The following is a 21,693-nucleotide window of genomic DNA, read 5'->3' as shown; positions in this document are numbered from 1 at the left end:
GTGTGTCTTTTAACTTTTCAACCCAAACCTTTGCGAATAGACACGGAATTAACAAACTCAGATTTACTGTTAGTCTTTCCACCAAGTCCCCTTGTTTGTCCCTTAGAGTCAGTGATTCAGATCCCTATCAACAAGGTTAGACGAGAAAGGTCATAGATTATAGGTGACGTGGAGCAGAAGGGAGCTGCATGTTTATTTATCTGGTAAATGAACTGTCTGAATAGGATTGAGTTTAAATGGGTGTAGCCCCTTTCTCGTGGACCCCAGTCTGTATTCGATTCATCCTGGCACTCAGGAGAAATGGACACTGCAAGGCAGAAACCTTCCTGTTAAAAGGCCTGTCTCTCTGCCTTCCAACATTTGCCACACTGCGTTGTGCCCAGTATGATTTGGGCTTAAATAATGACTTTTACAGAACGGATTCTTCAAAAGCTGAAAAGAGACAAAAAATGGAAGGAAGGAAGGAAGGAAGGAAGGAAGGAAGGAAGGAAGGAAGGAAGGAAGGAAGGAGAAAGAGAGAGAGAGAGAGAAAGAAAAAAGAAAGAAAGAAAGAAAGAAAGAAAGAAAGAAAGAAAGAAAGAAAGAGAAAGGAAGGAAGGATAAGAAAACAGATTTTCTTCCTTTTATGCCATTACTAGAAAGAATTTGTTTTGTTTTGTTTTTTTATGAAATGTGAAAATCAGTCATGCTCAGTGCAGTCACATTGCACACACGTCATAAATAAGCCCATCACAGAAGCAACACGAGCCGGTCAGTGAAAAGCTCCAGAAAAGAAACTTCTAAGCACATCTAGTGGTGTTTTGCTTAAGTGTGTGTTATTGTTCTTTTTTAGCAGAACAGACACCTGACCATTTTATTCCTGATGAGGTTTTATCCTTCTCCGCTGAGAAAATAGAGTTTGCAACCTAAGGAGGGAAAGCTTGATTTACTTTAAATACCGTGTACTCTAATGACGTGTAAACTATTTTTCAACTTTAATTTCCTGAAGTATAAATTATGTATGTAAATTCCTTGTTTTTGCATATTTTATGGGACATGCATCTTTAAGCTTTGTCATTGCCGATATGTATAGAAAGAATAAAAATACGTTTATGACTGTAATAAAAAAAACCCATAGTTTTTGAAGTTCTTTAGGAATTTATTTGCAGTGTGCATTAGTGTTTTCTCACAGCCAAACGGAAAAAATAAACCATAGCAAAAGCTCTTCCTGAAGCAGCAGTCTTGTTTCTTGTTGATGAATGATGTTTGGATGACTGTACATCCTACTAATAGACGAGTTTTTCCTCCTAGATTGCTACAGACGAAGACAGTGGAATCCTCCTGTATAAGGGGGACAAAGACCATATCGCCGTCGAACTCTACCGGGGACGTGTGCGTGCCAGCTACGACACCGGCTCTCACCCAGCTTCTGCCATTTACAGGTGACGGTCTCTCGGTTACTGGTCAAGGTGAAAACAACTGTTTACTGAAGAACTGCTTCTGTTGTTTGTCATGGGTCGTGGGGGAGGGAATAAACTGGCGACAGCAGCCCCTGGCATAAGTGTGTTGGGGGCCTGGCAGGAGCAGAGGGCCTACTCCAGTTGGATAATGGCAGGAGAAACTTAGAACAAGACTGCAGCCCCCCACCCACCCCCACGCTGCCGGAAAGCGGAGCGTTCCTGCAAAACCTTCCATAAACCGAAACGGAGTACGGCAGAAAAGCGATTCCCTGAGGACGCACCTGCTTAACAGATGCACCAGATACTCCCAGGGTGAGCACAGGTGCTCGCCGACACAGTTCAAGGCCAGCGTGGCCGGATGCCGAGAGGCCGAGTGAGCTTCCCGGGGCCGGAGCGAGGTGGTGACAGTCTTGCTGCGCTGGGTGCACACTGCCTCTGTTTCTGAAGCTCACTGGGAAACAAATGCTATTTTTTGCTCAACGAAAAACAAGAGTTATCTGCAAATCCCTTCGGACAGATTCCTTTAGTTGGGGAAAGCAATACAGTGTAGTATCTTTTGTAAAAGCAAACGGATGATAAAGTGAACTTCCGAAAAGTAGGGCGTAGGTGTATTGACAGGGCTGGGTAGGGATGGCATATTAACCTGGGGCTAGAAACCAGGGACTCCCCCACCCAGATGCTTGAGGGGCTGGGAGGAGGAAGCAGTGACAGAAACCCAGGTCCCGAAGGGGAACTGTGGAGAGGGCTGCTGGACAGGAGCTGGACCTGCAATGGAGTCTGCACCTAGGGAAGGACGCAGGGTTTTAAAGACAGGGCCTCGCTGTCCTTCCAACGGTCTCCAACCCGGTGCTCCCTTTTGCCCAAATCAGATGCCTGAGCACAATGAGTCTACTGGTCTCAGTAACGGGCTCGGAGCAGGGTGACGACCCGTGCAGAGTAGCTCTAGAGAGACAGCTGCAAGGGAAGCTCGCTCAGCACAGGGAGTAACTTAAAATTAATTCACGCAACACCTATTGATGGAGCAGCCCCTACGTGCCGGGCCCTGTTCTAAACGTTCAGAAACAAAACCCTTGCCGGGAGAGAGTTTCCATGTAATAAACCAGGGGTCCCCAAACTTTTTACACAGGGGACCAGTTCACTGTCCCTCAGACCGTTGGAGGGCCGGACTATAAAAAAAACTATGAACAAATCCCTATGCACACTGCACATATCTTATTTTAAAGTAAAAAAACAAAACGGGAACAAATACAATATTTAAAATAAAGAACAAGTAAATTTAAATCAACAAACTGACCAGTATTTCAATGGGAACTAGGCTCCTCTCACTGACCACCAATGAAAGAAGTGCTCCTTCTGGAAGTGTGGCGGGGGCCCGATAAATGGCCTCAGGGGGCCTTTTGCGGCCTGCGGGCCGTAGTTTGGGGACCCCTGTAATAAACCAATGGATGCATACAGTATGCAATAGGTAACCTTATCATTCATCTTGGAAGTTTTCTTTTTCCAATAATATAATGATATTGATGATGTATTGGCGACGTGAAAGGGTTTGTCTTCGTGGGGTATAGATTTTGCTGGAAGCGAGCTTTTTGCATAAGCCCCTTATCTTCATAGCCCCTCCGTTGGGCCCCAACACTAACTTCTCCTGCAGAGAAGTTACCCAGTCCATTTCTTCACATGTAGAAATGGAGTAGGCTCTTCTTAAAGTCATCTGCGGTCAGTCTTTCCCGGCAGGTAACTGAAATGAACTGAACAGGTCAGACGAAAGAAAAGATTATGTTCTCATTCTGTTCTTTTTGAAGAGATCTAGCTTCTCAGAGACCTATTCCTCTATTACAAATAGAGGATTGGTGTTGGCACTATAATAGGAGTGGTTGCGACTGTAATCTTCGTCCAAACAAGAATAGACTAACATCTATTCAGTTCTCCCTGAATGCCGCCATATGAAAATGTGGGTTTGCTAGAATTCCAGCTTTTTCTAGCAAAGGCAGAAGTCAGGATTTTTTTTTAAACTATATACTTTTCCCTCCTTTACATGTTGACTCACATTATTTAAAAATAGCGTTTGTGGTGAGCATAAGGCATCTCTCAGCCAGAAAAGCTTGGCAGCAAATCTGTGGCCATTGATTAGGACTAAGTGGAGATACTGACCTCTGTATTGTTGATACTATTCTTATATATGTATATATGTCAATGTGCTTTGAAAGCCTTCACATCCTATTTGAACCTTCATAAAAGGTCCAGGGAAGTCGATGCCAGTTGTAACCATAAATGGAATCTTTTTGGTGGTGAGCTAACCCACTTGGGAATATGTACAGCATGGAAACAAACACATAATTATTGGTTTCCAAGTGGAATGCAATCGTCATTTCATCTCCCAATGGTAATGAATTAGTGCCAACATTGTAGATATTGTCGGCCTTAAATCATACTGCTTCAATTTGATGCAGCCCATAAAAAAGATTTCAGAATATTGATTTTGTGGTTCATTTTTAGGGGTTGACTTTTTTTGTTGTTTTATTTCATGCAATGAAACAGCAGAGAACTTTCAGAAACCATAATAAAGTTTCTTGAGGTCAGTTTATTAAAGCTAGTATTCACAACAAAAAAAAATATACTTAAAGCATTTCTCGATAAGTTGTAAAAGCCCAGATAATTATATCCAAATGAGGACTTACTATAAAGAGCTTACTTTGAGTTTCTGTTCGTTACCATTTTTGCCTAGCAAACAATAGACCCTGTGGCATTTATAAAAAATAAAATAATACGACGTGGTACACGTTTCAATATGAACCAGAAGTCTAGAAAGCATAGCTTTTAACTATTTCTTGCTCTTTAGTTTGTGGTGCAGCAATCAAGAAAAGTTATTACATATTTTAAAGGAAAAGAAAAGAAGGAACAATGACCTAGAATTCACATAGATGATAGTTTGATTAATTGATGATTAATATGGATTATATCTATCTATATATAATATGAATATATTAATATTCCAATTTGGAAGAGAAAAGTGCTTTCGTGAAGTCAAGACCATAGAAAACCATTATTTCAACACACTAGGAGAATATAGTATTTGACACGTAAGAATCACAGTGGCTAAAATAAGTGTTCAAATCTAGGCTTGGCCAGTTACTAGGATATGACTCAGGCAAGGGATTTAATTTTCTGTGCCTCAGAATTTATTTCTGTAAATAACAACATAGCACCTAATCCATAAGGTCTCTCAGAATATCGATTGCAAACTCAACTCTGTCCTCACTCCTCACTCACATCGTCATCATTCTAAACTACCTTCTAGCAATACAGGAAAATTGTTCTGGTATCGTTTTCTGAAGTTTAGCAGAAGAGTTGAAAGTGTACCCTCAGTCCTTCTTAACACCAGAAATACAGCTTGTTTACAATTTTTGAGAAGAGCATTTTGAAAATATCTATCGAAATTACCCATAGATTTCCTCTCTAACCCATAAAATCCCTCTTCTGGAAATTGACCCTACAGCTATAGCCAAAGACGTAGAAATAACATGTGCATAGGATAATTCGCCATGGCATTGTTGTAAAACCAAAAGTTAAGTAGCAACCCAAGTTTCTATCTAAATAAACTATGCGTGGTACACCCACTAAATGGAATGTACTCTTAAAAAAGATGAAGAGAAAGGAGGGAGAGAATGAGGGGGTTCTCTGTGTGTTATACTGAAAGATATCCAACGTGTATTGCTCAGTTCAAAATAAATAAATATATAAATAAGGCAGACCAGTGTCAAACATAGGTAATGCTTTTGTATTTTTTATCTCCATATATTTGCATAAAGACAAACAAGGGATAGAGAGGAAAGAACTGGGTGTAAGCAAGACTTGTCTATGAATACCATGTTCTGTCACTTCTATTTTGAACCATTTGAATGTCATTATTACTCAAAATGGAAACTGAAATAGGCCCTGGCTGGTTGGCTCAGCAGTAGAGTGTCGGCCTGGCCTGTGGAAGTCCCAGGTTTGATTCTCGGTCAGGGCACTCAGGAGAAGCAACCATCTTCTTCTCCACCCCTCCTCCTCCCCTCTTTTTCTCTTTCTTTCTCTCTCTTCCACTCCCACAGCCATGGCTTAATTGGAGCAAGTTGGCCCTAAGTGCTAAGGATGACTCCATAGCCTCACCTCAGGCACTAAAATAGCTCAGTTACCAAGCAATGGAGCAGCGGCCCCAGCTGGGCAGAGCATTGCTCAGTAAGGGGCTTGCTGGGTGGATTCTGGTCAAGGTGCATGCAGGAGTCTGTCTTAACTTCCCCATTTCTCACTTAATAAAAAAGAAAAGAAAAAAAAGGAAACTGAAGTAATGAAAAAGAGCAGGTTCCCTAAAGACAGTCTTCCTTGACTCGGGTCTCAGCTCTGCCATCTATTAACTGTGTGTCTTGAGCAAATGGAGTAAGCTCTCTGGGCCCCACCTGGTAAGTGGTTGTAACATGTCATAGTTCCATCCTTATGGACCTGTATTAAGGATTTTATCATTTGAAACATGTAAAATATTTAGAACAAATAGTAAAAATGATAGCTATTGGGATTGTAATTTCAGAATGTCCAAAACTTAAATTCATTTCCTTTGCTTCACCTAAACCTGGGTCCCTGTCATCTCCCTGATTTCATTGAGATGTAGTGCCAATTTCTCAGGCATTATAGGCGGAGGGGAGTTATGCTTCATCTTTTTCTTCTCTTCACCTTCAACTTGAAATTTGTCCCAAGTCTTAACTCTGCTTCTCCTAATTGTCTGGCATTTCTCCAGATGCTTCTGACCTTGCTCGGGCACTACCAGAATGTGAACTGTGATGAAAGGTATTCTTTCCCCGTCCTTAGAGCAAAACCTGTGCGTGACACTGTTGCTCAATGCAGAGTTTGCTGGGTGAAATTAAATTTAAGATTTTTAAATCTTAATGTGTTTTCCCTTTACTTCACATTAGAAAAGTACACTACACTACTGTCCTTAAAGGAGCTATTTTTATTTGTTCTTACCTCGGGGAATTTGTTCAGTTTAATTGCATAATTTCACATTATAAAAGATGACTTTGGTAAACTCTTTTCATGCATTATTTAATGTGCTATTGAAGCATCGCATACAGGAATAGTTTTCTACAACAGGTGCATCTCTTTAGGTGCATGGTTTTTTTTCAGCATTGATGGAAATGGATTTTACTTTAGTAAAATAAAATCTGACAAAATTAGGGGAAAATAATCACATTAAGTTATTGGTTCTGTAGGATTTTTTTTGTTTTTTTTTGTTTGTTTGTTTGTTTTAGAAAGGTGTCATTTAAGACGTCAGTTACTGTCTCAAATGAATCTGTATGAGAACCATTATCTCATAGAATTATGTCTAGAGGGAACAGTTAAAATAGCATTAAGAAAACCCAAGAAGGAGTGATTATTCCTTTTCCCAGTAGAGCTGTAGTGGCATGCACATTTTCTCATTTTATTTCTTACATCTGACTTCAAAAGGTTGTGGTTTCTTATAGACTATGCTTACTGCTAACAGGGCCAGACCTGCAGGCTGTGGGGTGGAGCAATTGTTTTCAAATAGTGTACATCAGAATCACCTGAAAGGTGTCCGAAAGTATAGGTTATGGGCCTCCACCTCTAGTTTCTGATTCAAATCTCAGCTAGACCTTCAGATTTTGCTTCTGTTAGTTCCCAGACAATGCTCTGCTCCAGGGACCGCAATTTCAGAACCACTTCTATAACAGGAATGTATCTGAGCTGTGCTCTGAGAGCTCTGGGGGGGTGTGCATCTCATATCCAAGTCCTATGACATCATGCTTCCTGTTGGCCTTGGAACCAGCCATATTGGGAGTACTTCCATCACAGAAATCAGCAAAAATCTAGGCTCTTTTTTCTTGTTTTAGAGAGCCAATTATTGAACACTTGCCAGCCTCCTGCTGTCTCAGGGATCTAATCAACAACAACAGCAATGACATAAACTGCCTAAGAAGTGAATGAATATAGAATATCGCGTATGTGCCTAACTTTTAAACTGCTTAGAGAAGAGCATCAAAAGGGACTTGGCAGTAGTGCCATGAATGAGTGAGTGAGTGAATGAATGGATGAACTTAAAGCTCGTATCAGCAGCGGTGCCTCAGACAGGAACGGAGTGACTCGTTTTATTTCTCTAGCAGGTTATAATTGATTGCCTTCCAAAGTGACTTTGTTTTCATCTAGATAGTAAGAAAAATTTTAAAAATTAATAAAAATCGTAAGCTTCTTTCTTTAGATTCAAATTAATGTCATTTCCCAATAAAGTGCTTCTTTGGAAATATAGTCAACTACTGTTTAGAAACTAAGAAATCAGAGAACTGTCTTCCAGAAGTGCAGGACTGCACCATGCTAATCGGCTTTGTTATTTAGGGAACGTGCACACGTTCAGGGGAATTTCCTCCTCTGACTCTTAGGCTTGGTTAACTACATAGCCTCTGAGTTATGCAATTTACAGACTTAGATTAAAAGTAATAATAGCCTGACCTGGTGGTGGCGCAGTGAATAGAGCATCGGACTGGGATGCGGAAGGACCCAGGTTCAAGACCCCAAGGTCACCAGCTTGAGTGCAGGTTCATCTGGTTTGAGCAAGGCTCACCAGCTTGGACCCAAGGTCACTGGATCCAGCAAGGGGTTGCTCGGTCTGCTGAAGGCCCGCGGTCAAGGCACATGTGAGAAAGCAATCAATGAACAACTAAGGTGTTGCAACGCGCAATGAAAAACTAATGATTGATGCTTCTCATCTCTCTCCGTTCCTGTCTGTCTGTCCCTATCTATTCCTCTCTCTGACTCACTCTCTGTCACTGTAAAAAAAAAAAAAAAAAAAAAAAAAGTAATAATAATACTGAATTGGGTCTCATTGGAGAAACAGAATCAATACGGTCTTCTCATTTCCAAAGTAAGACTCAGCCCTTCCGGATACATACTGTTTGGGAAGACACTACGGTTGACCAGCTTTATAACTTTGAGCCCATTACTTCCCTTCTCTGTGCTTACATTTTCTAATGTGAGCAGCTGGAATTAGATCTGTTTGGGAGAATTGGGCATAACAAGTGTAAAGCTCCTAGTTCAGTGCTAGACACAGAGTAGGCTCACAATAATTGGTAAAGATGGTGGTTTATAGATGCTCTTCATGCTCGACTCCCCGGGTACTGAAGAATCAGTACTCAAGTGCAAATGTTATTGTCTTACATGTGATTCTTACTGTATGCAGGAGTCACTTTTTTATTTTAGTGTATTTTAATTAGAAAATTTGCTTCCAAAATACTGATTGAAATATAACATTGCTTGATAAACTCAGTATTTTATAAAATGTCCTTGTGAAAACTCTTATACGTATACACAAATCCTGTAATCCCAGTTGGTCTCCTATTCCTTTTATTTTTTGCATGTCACTAACCCCATGACTGACTATGCCATAGGGGGCCACAGTCAGTAAAGAAGGTCAGCAGTTCACTCTTCGAGGACTCCAGCACACTAAGGCAATAATAGGTGATACCCATTCCTTTTGACTCAAAGAGAAAGTCAGGAAAAGTTTTTATTAGCATCCCACTTCACAGCTGAAGTGTCTTCAGCCCAGAGATACCAAAATGAGGTGACCAGCTGAACTTGTCTGGCTCTCGATTCCTCTGCCATTGCACAACATAGGCCAACAGATACTGTAAATGTTTAAGGCAAAAAGCTGGACCTGGCATAAGCAAAATGAACTGTTTATCTTTATTAAGACTGAAATAGCTTGAGACATATGGTTCAGATAGAAAGATAAAGGTCGTTAATGTGTCCTGAATAAAGTAAGAAAATGCGAGACAAGTTAAAGCCTCTCTTCTCTTAAGCCCTTAAGTTTTTAAATTCCTTTTCTGTAGCAGACCACAAGACACACTTGAGTCACTGCTTTGTTCTTGTACATCTGTTTAGAAATTCAAGGAAATGAAATCTCAGGTAACAGGTGAGTGTAGCAAACCTGAATTACATAATAAAGGTAGTAAATGCAATGTGTGTTTCCAATGGCAAGACTCCACGTTAAGTGGCTCACCTGTGACTTCTGTGAGTCAGCACATGGATGGCTCCCTAGGGAGGAGTGAGAGAGAGTTAATCAATACCTCTCAGAACTCAAAGGACGTTATGCTTTGAGAGCAGGTAGGAGGCGGTTCCACTGATAGACAGTAAAATCAATGAAGACTCATTTCTATTGTGTAACAGCTGGTGTGAGGGTCACTGCTTTTATTTCAAAAGGGCGTTCCTGGACATTCCCTTGTTTATCGCATGCTTTTCAAGAGAGTATGAAACACCATTTCAGAATACTCTTAGCTCTGACTTGTTCTCTTGAAACCCATCCACACAATACCATCTTAGAAAACAATCTAAAAATATTAATTTCACAGTACTTATCTGTTAAAAGGCCAGAGAGAGACCTTAAATCTAGGGAAATGGAATGGACTTAAGCTCAGTGGTAAATGTTATCAGGTTCTGGAGTGATCAGATCTGATTGACACTTACAGTTTGGGAGGAAAACAACCTCATCAGTCTGAACTTGACTTATAACTGGGAAAATTGAATCCAAATCCAAGTGTCATATCTGTATCCTGTAGATATGTTCTCATAATCTTCAAACTTTCATTATAAGAGTATTACGTTCTTTTTTTTACAACCCCTTGATTTTTAGTAAATGTACAAGTTGTGCTAAATGTACAAGTTATGAGACCATCATATGTGGTTGATTTATTTTTTGTGTGTGTGAAAGAGACAGAGAGAGGGACAGACAGACAGACAGAAAGAACAGAGATGAGAAGCATCAATTCTTCCTTGAGGCTCCTTAGTCTCCTTAGTGGTTCATTGATTGCTTTCTCATATGTGCCTCGAACAGGGTCGGGGGGCTACAACAGAGCGAGTGATCCCTTGCTCAAGCCAGCAACCTTGGGCTTCAAGCCAGTAACTTTTGGGCTCAATTCAGCGACCATGGGGTCATGTCTATGATCCCACGCTCAAGCCAGCAACCTTGCACTCAAGCTGGTGAGCCCACACTCAAGCTGGCGAGCTCGGGGTTTCAAATCTTGGTCCTCCAAGTTCCAGTCCGATCCTTTATCCACTGTGCCACTGCCTGGTCAGGCTGGTTGATTCTTTTTATAAGGACTTTATTCCTAGGCTATTTGCAAGAGAAATAATCTATTAAAAGCCTATTAGTGGTGATAACACATGTTGATTGTATTGTATAAGGTCGTGTGTGTGTGTGTGTGTGTGTGTGTGTGTGTAAAAGTGATGCATTATAATTAAAAGTGCATACTCTAGAACTAGGCAACCCGACTTCAAACCTGTCTAGCCACTGGCTGTGCCACCTTGAATACCCTAAGTGCCCAAATGTTAGAGTGGATGTGAGTCTTAAATGAGTCATGCATGTAAAGTTCTTAGAAGAGTACCTGGCTCACAGTATGTGCTGCACAGTTCTTCAATCTATTCCTCACATTTCCCTGATGAGGAAGATATAAAGCAGAGAAAAATGACCAGATGTCACTAATCCAGTGTCACACATCTCGTGAGACCTAGGACAAGCGGAACAAGATTTATCTCCCAGCATCATCCCTCATGATATGGCCACGGAAAGATCCAAATTTTTAAATAAAATGCATTTTAATTGAATTTACTGGGGTTACATTGGTCAATAAAGTTACATAGATTTCAGGTGTACTGTTCCATAACACGTGATCGGTACACCGCCTTGTGTGTTCACCACCGCAAGCCCAGCCTCCTTCCATCATCATTCATCCCCCTTCACCCTCTTATACCTGTTGTTGTCTATGTGTATGAGCTTTTTTAAAAAAATAATTGAGGCCCTGGCCGGTTGGCTCAGCGGTGGAGCGTCGGCCCGGTGTGCGGGGGACCCAGGTTCGATTCCCGGCCAGGGCACATAGGAGAAGCGCCCATTTGCTTCTCCACCCCCCCCCTTCCTCTCTGTCTCTCTCTTCCCCTCCTGCAGCCAAGGCTCCATTGGAGCAAAGATGGCCCGGGCGCTGGGGATGGCTCCTTGGCCTCTGCCCCAGGCGCTAGAGTGGCTCTGGTCGCAACAGAGCGATGCCCCAGAAGGGGCAGAGCATCACCCCCTGGTGGGCAGAGCGTCGCCCCCTGGTGGGCGTGCCGGGTGGATCCCAGTCGGGCGCATGCGGGTGTCTGTCTGACTGTCTCTCCCCGTTTCCAGTTTCAGAAAAATACAAAAAAAAAATTTAAAAAAAAATTATTGAAACAGGTTGTCACAGATTCCATACACATATGGGCTTCTTTAACCACTTAAAATAAGTTCTGCAGAATACTTATATTCTTTTCCTGTCTTGTATTGAATTTATTGGGCTGATATTGAGTAATACAGTTATATATGTTTCAAGCATACAGTGCTGTGATACATCATCTATATATTGTATTGTGTGTTTACTACCCCAAGTCAAATAGAATGCTTTATATTGCTGTCAACTCACAAAACCTTTCTATCCCAGGTAGGCAAAAAGAAAAAAAATAAAAGGATAACATTAAACTTCTGTGCTGAGAACTATACAAAAATGTCAGTACACTTTTCTGTAATTTCCCAGGCTCAACCTATTTGCAAATTTAGATATCAGTGCCTGGAAATGTAAGGAAACACCTTGTATAGCAAATATTAGGTATTCACAAGCTCTCTAACATATGCTCCCATAATTCTATTTTTGAGCCTTTGAAAGAAAAGAAAAACAACTTTCCAGTCCAAACAATGCTATATTAACTCTTTAATCGTCACCATTTGCTTTGGGGCCCAGTGTGCGTGCGGCCTGTTTTGCACGTGTGGCGGAAGGTGAGCGTGCTCCTGACATGCGCTGTGCCTCGCTCCTGCGCTCCTCGTCGGTCCTGTTTCCATCTCCGCCCGCTGCACTGCTCCCGTGAGACCCACAACCACCCTTTAAAACAGTAAAGCACCTACTCACCGATTGCGCTTAACTTCCTCTTACCCTCAGTTCTTATTTTCCATTTACCTCTGCTTCTTAACCTTTGTATTTTTATCCATTTTATGAGTTTTCATATATGCCCTCCAAATTTCTAGAGCAATTGTTGGACCAGGCAGGCCATATAAAGTTATAGAAGAGAAACTGAAGACCCACCATCCTCACTGGGCTCCTAGCAGTGACTCTGTTAAGCTTGCTGTTGAATCTGTCGTTCCCTCCACTCCCCGAGCGTGGACTTCTTCATAGCAGTGTCATCTGACGGGTGGTCCTCCGCAAAATGCAAAGAAAGAAAGAGTGTATTATCAATGAACAAGCTTTAAAAAGCGCAATGCTCTGACCATGTTGGTTCTTCCCGTATTTGCGTGTAGGTTGGACCCGAGTAAGTCTTAGGTGCAGTATTGAAGAGAGCAGAAGCCAATTCTCTCTTGACATGAATGTCTGTAGAAGATATTTGACACAGCTGTGGGCTCCTTGTCCTGTGGGTAGAACTTCCGTGGCATTTCAAAACAAATACATGGAGTCTCCTTTGTAATTCTTATATATTAGGGAAAAATGACAGGAACATGATCAAATGTGCTCATCTCCACTTCCCCTAATGGAAGAAAAAGCTTACATCTATCTCTTCCTAAGAGTAGAAATTTTATCACCTTGAAAATATCTTTTATTTTTAAATCAACTAGTGGTTTTTATCTTTATTAATGTTAGATAGCAGTGTGTTTTTTCCCCCAAGAAGTGTTTATGGGCATTTGTAACTGTAACTTCTTTTCTTTAATATAAAGAATATGAAAGCACCATCTAAGTCGTGTGTGTGTGTGTCTGTTTGTAGCGTGGAGACAATCAACGATGGAAACTTTCACATCGTGGAACTACTCGCCCTGGATCAGAGTCTCTCCCTCTCCGTGGATGGAGGGAGCCCCAAAATCATCACCAACTTGTCAAAGCAGTCCACTCTGAATTTTGACTCCCCACTCTATGTAGGAGGTAAGCACTCTTCCAAATCCGGTGTCCCTCTCAACCCTGTGATGCTCATGCAAGACTGAATCTGAAGGTGCAGGTGCCTACTGCCTGGTGCCATGGTCACTGACCCTTAGTGGTCAGTTTCTGAAAGACACACAGCAAGGATAGAAGAGAAAGAGCCCTCTCTAGCAGTTAAGGGCCAATTTTGTAATCCCAGCTCCGGTTTGAACTAAATGTGTCGTTGCGGTGGAGAATGACGTTACTACAGTATTTCTTTGTGTCTGTCACATGCTAGGTGATTTACACATCGTAGAATTTCACCTTGTTGTTTGGTCTGGTCTATGGGAAAAGAAAGTGGTGAGAGATCAAATCAGGCAGTAAAAAAAAAAAATGACACCACAGGTTGGAGGTACACTGTGGGGTGCCTGACCTCACCCCAGCTCCCTCGAGGAGGGGAATGCCTCCAGCTTCAGTGAAACGTTACCATGCTGGAATATGTGGGCTAACAGGTGCTTATCAAGGAAATTGAATGAATGAATGAATGAGCTAAACGTACAAACTGTACTGGGTGATAGAAAGTATTTCTGTTTAGCTGCAACCTTAATGTTGGTGAACAAGAGGAAGGATTGGGAAGGTGGATTCAGGCTTGGAGTGGTAAAGACTCTGGACTTTATTTTTAAGCAGGAGTAAATAAGGTGAGGGGAAAAGTATGAGCAAAATTCTGAAGGAGCCCCCAGGGGAGGATCCAGAAAGGAGAGAGCTTCCACTCTTCTATCTGGAGAATATAATGTAATTATATATATTATATATAAAATAATATATTATAATATATAGTATATATAATATAGTATTATATATACTATATGAATATATTTTATAAGTTATATGTACTTATTTATAAACATTTATAAATATATATTTATAAAATATATAATGTATATATAATATAATAAATATAATATAATTCTAGATATTAGAGACATAGAATTTCTCATTTCAGACAAAGGAACAAGAAAGCATGTGATATTGAATTGAATTAAATTACACTGAATCAAGGTGAACTGACTGATGAAATTAACTGATTTTACAGTTTAATAAGCTAAAGCTTTTCACTAGGTCAGTGTAACGGATCTCCTCACCATGATAGGTTATTTTCATGAACTTCACACGATTCCCTTCAAAATAATAACCTTCGGCTGCTACACAATTTTCTCAACCCCTCAAAGCCTTTCCCGACAGCATTTTTTGGAATTGTCCTGAATGTCCAACGCACTTTTATTTTTAATAATTTCTGCAAGAGAAAATCTTAGCACTCTGATAGAGTTTTTATTTATTAGGAACAGTTCAAAGTATTTGGCTTCACTCTGTAACTATTTATTGAGTATCTCCCATATGTTGAGGACAAGGTTAATAGATGCTCGAAGAATACAAAGTTAAAGAAAAAAAAAAAAAGAAAAATTCTCTTCTGTGCCCAGGGGAGTGGGGAAGGCAGACACATTTTCAAGTAATCGAATGGATCACACATGAAGTCTGTGCTGCAAGTTCACCGATCTCGTTGCTTCATGGGAATCACGACTGTGAGATTCATTAAAAGACAGAAGCCTCCCCTTGTGTGCCTGTGCTACCCTGAACAGCTGTTGCCCGGGGCTGGGCAAAGCCGGGCACAGACGAACCTGAGATGTGAGAGAAATGTTATTACCTAAGCACAGGCTGCGTGCCCAGCACAGTGCTTCTTCTCCAGTCTCATTCCTCAGAGACTCCAGGAAGTAGGTAGGACTTGTTGTTGTGGTTGTTTCACAGCCTTGTAGACACGCAGTCTTGGGGACGCTATAAAACTTGTCCAGGTTCACAAAGCTATGAAGTGAGATGCCCCATTTAAGTCCAGGGCGGTCTGCCCCCAAGGCCACCTGAACTGCCGCTCGCTCCTGAACGCAGAGCACGAGGGGAAGCAGCCTGAGGTCCGCGGCCTTCTGTTTATTCCCGGAGTTGGTCCTCACTTGATTCCATTAGCAACCATTTTATTAACTGTTTTAGACCCCCTTAGAATATGGGGATGATTACAAAATCAGCATGCCTGGGTCACAACATTTTCAAAAATAATGGTTTGAATTCCAAGTTGACAGTGGTACTCTTTCTAGGGGGGGGGGGAGCTGGATGTCCATGCAGTGCAGCGTCCGTCCAGGCCTGAGGGAAAGCACTTCTGACCCCGCTCGCTGCCAGGGAGCAGAGTGGGCCCGTTTCCTTCCAACCCCGAGTGCAAGGGCTCTTCAGACGAAACACATACGAGGCGATCATAAACCCGCAGCCCTGGGTTCTGTGCGGCAAAGGCAGCGGGAACACCGGAGTTAACAAAGGAGAGAGAGGTCAACAAGCTCTCCTTTTTCTCCCAGTTCAAAAATGGGGACACTCCTCAATGATGACACCGTGTCTTAGGCCCCTTGCGGAAGTGTTCTCTAGGCAAAAGAGGGAGGCGGCTTTGCCTTCCCTCCGGTTATCGATAACACCATATAGGCCTCGCTCGACACCAAGCAATCTAATCTTACGCTTTTCTGTATAATAACCCCATCAGAACGTGTCATATTGCCTGATGGGGTTAAAAACCAACAGTTAAGACCTGCACATAAAGAGCCCCCTCCATGTCTCACAAGTCTCCTAATGCCACCTTTGAACAGAGGACCCCGGCTTGGACACTGGATACCTTGATTGTCATTTTAATACATGCAGAACTTGGCTGACCTCCAGCTATGGCCCATGGCATGGAAGAAAAGCTAAAAGGAAAAAACCCACCAATCTGCTTCTGTTTACCAAGCGAGACCCAGTTCCCTCGTCAGCAACGTGCCAGCGACCTGGGCGGCTGCCTGTCCTGGGATCCCATCCAGGAAGTATTTCAGGATCTGGCCTCGGCCGTGGAAAGATTCCTCCGTTTTGCCAAATGCGGGTTACTAGACGACTGTCACTGGTGGAATGAATATCTACGAAGATTGCAAATTCTGGTTTCGGAGGAATTTCTTTTATATTTCCGATTTCTTGGAAGAGGATGCTTCCACTCTCGATTAGCAAGAAGAAAAGGACGAATGTGAACGAGGCGCTGTGCTGACAGCCAGCACGGGGGGTTTTCAGGCCCCGACCCCTGCCACTGTGCTCCGGGGACGTTGTGAGTGCAAACTGAGCCCGGTTAGTCGCTAGCTTAGAATTCGACAGGACCGGGGGACATGGTCACTGTGCACCTGGCTCTCACGCTCTGAATCTGGGTGGACTGCACTGTGACATGTTAGAGTCTGTCCTACTCTAACTCAGTCCTGTTGGGTGACACTGAGTACCTCACCCCTCCCCCGAGCTTTCGGGGCCCTGGAGCCTTCATCTTTAAGAGGCAGGCTTGGTCAGGGGATTGCTAACCTTGCTTTGCGGATCTCTCGACCTCCAGGGGGGTGTGTTCAGGTTGAGGAGCTGAGTGTGGGAAGAGGAGCCAGCATATCCCTTCCCCTCCCAATCCGGCTTTAAGGGACAGTAGCTGTGCTTTTAGGTTTTATATGGTCACGCCTCTGTATCAGGTTTGGTTTGAAACACATTTTAAAAATTAAAGAGTGACCATCCGTGAACTGGGTCCTTTATCTAGTTGTGCTTTACAATTGCCCAGAGCATCTTCTAAATAACAAAAGCAAAGAAACACACATCTCTTCTCCCTCCCCAGCTCTGCCCAGAAAATTATATCAGTGAGGTCTGGGCTGAGGTCCCAAGCTTCAGTATTTCTTCAAAGAGCCCGTGGGGTTCTAACATGCATCCGGGGTGAGACCCACGTGACCGGGTGCTCATGACATCAGTTTCTCCTACAGAAGTGTCACACAGACTGCCACCCTGCTGGAAGAGCTAAGAGCATCTGAGTGGCAGGTGACTGAGGAGTCCCTCAGGGTCCTGACCTCTGACTCGCTGTCGCCCCCCGCAGGCATGCCCGGGAAGAACAACGTGGCGGCCGCGCTGCGCCAGGCGCCCGGGCAGAATGGCACCAGCTTCCACGGCTGCATCCGCAACCTCTATATCAACAGCGAGCTGCAGGACTTCCGCAAGGTGCCCATGCAGACCGGCATTCTGCCCGGCTGTGAGCCGTGCCACAAGAAGCTGTGCGCCCACGGCACATGCCAGGCCAGCAGCCAGTCGGGCTTCACCTGCGAGTGTGAGGAAGGCTGGACGGGACCCCTCTGCGACCAGAGGACCAACGACCCCTGTCTCGGAAACAAGTAAGTTCGGGCTACTTGTTAGTTACAAACCCCCATATTGCCACCCTCAAAGCAAACCCTACGGAAGAAAGGGTGGGAAGGAGGGAAGGAAGGAAGGAGGGGAAGGAAGTCAGCCCCTTAAACTGTCTCTTCCAGGTTTCTTCCATCATCATCCCTCCATCTTTATCCTTTCTGCTAACCCACCCTCATTCCCGCGTTCCTCCTCACTGTAGATGCGTCCATGGCACCTGCCTGCCCATCAACGCCTTCTCCTACAGCTGTAAGTGCCTGGAGGGCCACGGGGGCGTCCTCTGCGATGAGGAGGAGGATCTGTTCAACCCCTGCCAGGCCATCAAGTGCAAGCACGGGAAGTGCAGGCTCTCAGGCCTGGGGCAGCCCTACTGCGAGTGCAGCAGTGGGTACACTGGGGACAGCTGTGACCGAGGTAAGCCAGCCCCGCTGGGCACCGCCCTGTCTTAGGAAAGCAGGAGGGGCCTCATCTTTGAAGAGAGAGCGAGAGAAAGGGAGGCGGAATGGGAACCAGAGAGAGGGGAGCGATGGGGGAATGCCAGGTCTTTGCGCGACTTGTGGTTGCCGCTGCTGACTTATTTCCCAATGTCATGAAGGCAGCCAATGTGAACTGTCCTGAACCTTCACTGCAAAACGTTACCCGGACCTCAGTGTCTGCGCACAACTTGATTTGCTGTGCAAACCCTCCTTTCTGCCTTCTGTAGAAACACCCTTAACTTGACTCCGTCTTTACCTTTCCCTGACGTCCTCGCCAAATACATTATTAATTTGTCTTCTGACACATGGAAGAAGGAGCTGATACTTCCGCTCTGATTTTAGGATAAGATCACATCAGATCTTAGAATCAAACTGGTGCATCACACGCAGCACACCATGCAGGCGAGAGGGACAGGAACAGGCTGGTGTGCCCACCCACCTTTCCCCTCCCCCGTGTCCGCGTGACCAGAACGCCCTCGCGCCAGCTGGCGCAGGTATTGTTGAGTGTACCGGGGAGATGACACAAGAGGAACGTGCCCATGGAGGCTTTTAGCAGATGGCTCTTTTTGAACTAGGTCCTACCAGGGTAATTTAAGAAGTTAGTGGAACGTTACTTGTATTAAGTAACAGATTGAATGATATTAAACCCCAGGTCTAATAAATTAAATTGCATCCTCTCTGAAACTGCTCCCTGCAGTAAACAGAACCAGCTGTTGGGAGTGTAAAAAACAGAAGATGTGTATTTTTGCCATAAAGGAAAAGGTTTAGGAATCTAATTTTCTTGTCAGTCCAATGGCCATATTATATATTTATAGTTCATAACTATAGTATTTATAGTACTCACTCTGCTGAAAATGCCAAAAAGAAGCATTTTCTTTTTCAAAGCACAGCAGGCCACTGTACCACCAGTCCCTAATACATACCATAAGCATAACACCCACAATAGCAGTTGCAAACAGGAAGCAAAAGCGCCATCTCCTGGATCCAGATGTGGATTCTTGGTCACTGGGCATGATTTACAGTGACTGCCTTTACTTAAAGTGCTCGTGCTTTGTGTTCTTCCCTAGAAGTCTCTTGTCAAGGGGAGCGGATAAGAGATTATTACCAAAAGCAGCAGGGCTACGCGGCGTGCCAGACCACCAAGAAGGTCTCCCGGCTGGAGTGCCGCGGCGGGTGCGCGGGCGGCCAGTGCTGCGGGCCCCTGCGGAGCAAGCGGCGGAAATACTCGTTCGAATGCACTGACGGGTCCTCCTTTGTAGACGAGGTCGAGAAGGTGGTCAAGTGCGGCTGCGCCAGGTGCCCCTCCTAACCTGGCGGCCGCTGTCTTTGGAAGATGCTGCCTCCTCCTTGACCACATTGGACTCACGAATGCTTCATAGTGGAAATATTTGAAATATATTGTAAAATACAAAACAGACTTATTTTTATTATGAGAATAAAGACTTTTTTTTTCTGCATTTGGAAAAATAAGAAACAAGACTAGAAATGCTTGAACTACAGCTTCCCCGACGCTGGAGAAGCGTGAAGGGAGATAACCTCGGAGGCAGGACAACCACAGCGGGAACAGTGGCAGCTCGGGCTCGTCCCTGCGAGTTGCTGAAGACCAGCGAGCGGAAGCACACGCCAGGGAGCGAGCGGGGCCCCCGCGCGCTAACGTGACCTTGACCAGAGCGTAGCCCTCGGCCGCCTCTGCGGTTCTCGGGGACACACCAAGCACACGTGTGTGAGTGAGCATGCGAGGCAGAGGAGTGGAACTCAGGACTCACAGATAGAACAAACGGACGAGAAATATTTTGTGCAAAGTATAGAATGTCTTGAAAAGCTGGGTTCCATTCCTGAGAGAAGATGGGAGTGCTAAAATTGTATCTTCTTTGTCAACGTCAGCATGCTAGCAGAAGAAGCACACAGAAGTGTTTATTATCTACCGTTTTCCAGTATTAATTTTTTGTAATATAAACGATAAAGGAGATGATAAAGAACCAATAGATTATTGATAAATAAATTAGTAATAATATGAATTTTTTTTGTTTCTATGAGTTCTAAACAGCCCTATACAGTATTCAGTTTCGATGAGAAATATTTATTGTATCAAAGTACATTGTACTTAACATTTTAGGCCACCCTTTTTGCTGTTTCTTGATGCTTTAATATATATTAATTTATAATTGTCCTGATATTTTTGTACATTTTTCATACTTAAAAATCAGGAGGTGTTTTTTTTTTTGGCAATAGTACTAACATAGGGTGTTATCTTGGGATAAATATGTGTTGGTCTGTTGTTTACTCTGACATCTGACCACTGGTGTCACTGACCTACTGGCCTCACTCAGGACACCTGCAGAGAGAGAGTGTGTCAAGCCTATGTGTGAGGTGGCCCTTGTACAGAAAGAAGCGGCCCCTCTGCCACCTGTCCTCACAGAACAGAAATGATGGTGTGGAGTAATGGACACTAGAAAGTAGATCTTTTACAAATTAATACTTCCTTGACCTTTTTTGGCCCTTTTGCTGGGGAAGGGAGGGAGGGGGTGGTGAGAGAAAAGGCAGTAATGTCAAGAACTGTGATATTTTTCCCCCCAAGCAATAAAGCTCCTTTATGATACCTTAATGTTCCCATGTTAACATGTTTGCTGCTAAATTACAATGTAGAATTGATAATGATTTATAGTGGACTGTGCTCTTCCCTCCTTCAAGTCCCAGGGTACCCTGTAAAGATGCAGATGTTTCTTTCCAAAAAAACTTTTTCTACAAAGAAAATTAGATGTACATGTATAATTCACTGTGCTTTGTCTTTCTCCAGACTAATATCAGTTACACTACTGATGTTTGTAAATTAAACAGATATTTACTGCATTAACAGCTTGGTGATTTTTTAAAAATTGCACAACATTTAGAGTCCCCTCCTTAAGGATTCTTTAATCGGAGTGATACGGAAAGAACAGAGAGGAAAACCCGTACTTGTTGTCAGAATTTGGTTTGCAATTAGCATAAGGTCACATCTGGGGACTTTGGAATGACCACATGGAAGTGATAGGTAAAAGGATACCTTCTGTGCTAGGGAAAAAATAGTGCATGTTCAATTAATTTATTTCCCAAAAAGTATAGAGGTGAAATCTAACTAAACCACAAATGGAATATTTTTTTTATTTTGTTCTTTTTCCCTCAATTAGAACCAGATGGAAAGCAAATGAAAGTCAAGGGCTCCTTTCTTCACAGACACTCTCAGGCAGGAGTTAGGAATGGCACAGTGCCATCCAGAACAGGGAAACAACATTGACTGGTTGGCATATTAATACCCGCCATGCTAAGATTTCTTCATTTTCCTGTAAGAAAATCGTGCATGTGTGTGTGCGCGCACGCACACACGCAAACACACACACACACACACAGAGTCTCACAGGCTCTATGGTCCAATGATTTATTCACTCTTGTTTAAAATATCTATAGTGCATTTTTTATTGTTGTTTGTTTGTTTTTTATGAAAGAGACAGAGAGAGGGACAAGTAGAGACAGGAAGGGAGAGAGATGAGAAGCATCAATTCTTCATTGCGGCACCTTAGTTGTTCATTGATTGCTTTTTCATATATGCCTCGATAGGGGGACAGGGGGAGG

General features: G+C 43.3%; 1 protein-coding gene and 1 non-coding gene across 10 annotated transcripts in view; one reads left to right on the top strand and one right to left on the bottom strand.

Annotated features, from left to right (window-relative positions):
- SLIT2 (slit guidance ligand 2) overlaps positions 1-20,938 on the top strand; it is a 346,399-nt gene extending 325,461 nt beyond the window's left edge. For all 9 annotated transcript variants that reach the window (XM_066279051.1, XM_066279054.1, XM_066279049.1 and 6 more), the window contains 5 exons: positions 1,291-1,421; positions 13,233-13,387; positions 17,307-17,598; positions 17,811-18,022; positions 19,152-20,938. In XM_066279051.1, the coding sequence (XP_066135148.1) occupies positions 1,291-1,421; positions 13,233-13,387; positions 17,307-17,598; positions 17,811-18,022; positions 19,152-19,393 (1,032 nt within the window). In that variant the 3' untranslated portion in view covers positions 19,394-20,938. The remainder of the gene's footprint in view (positions 1-1,290; positions 1,422-13,232; positions 13,388-17,306; positions 17,599-17,810; positions 18,023-19,151) is intronic.
- LOC136307205 (small nucleolar RNA SNORA3/SNORA45 family) lies at positions 8,832-8,962 on the bottom strand. Its single transcript, XR_010725873.1, has one exon. It is a non-coding gene; the product is annotated as a small nucleolar RNA SNORA3/SNORA45 family (small nucleolar RNA).
- Positions 20,939-21,693: the final 755 nt, after the last annotated feature.

The sequence above is a fragment of the Saccopteryx bilineata genome, chromosome 5, assembly GCF_036850765.1.
Source record: "Saccopteryx bilineata isolate mSacBil1 chromosome 5, mSacBil1_pri_phased_curated, whole genome shotgun sequence".
Taxonomy (NCBI): domain Eukaryota; kingdom Metazoa; phylum Chordata; class Mammalia; order Chiroptera; family Emballonuridae; genus Saccopteryx; species Saccopteryx bilineata.
The sequence above is the reverse complement of the archived record's forward strand: the minus strand, read 5'-3'. Positions and strand labels throughout refer to the sequence as shown.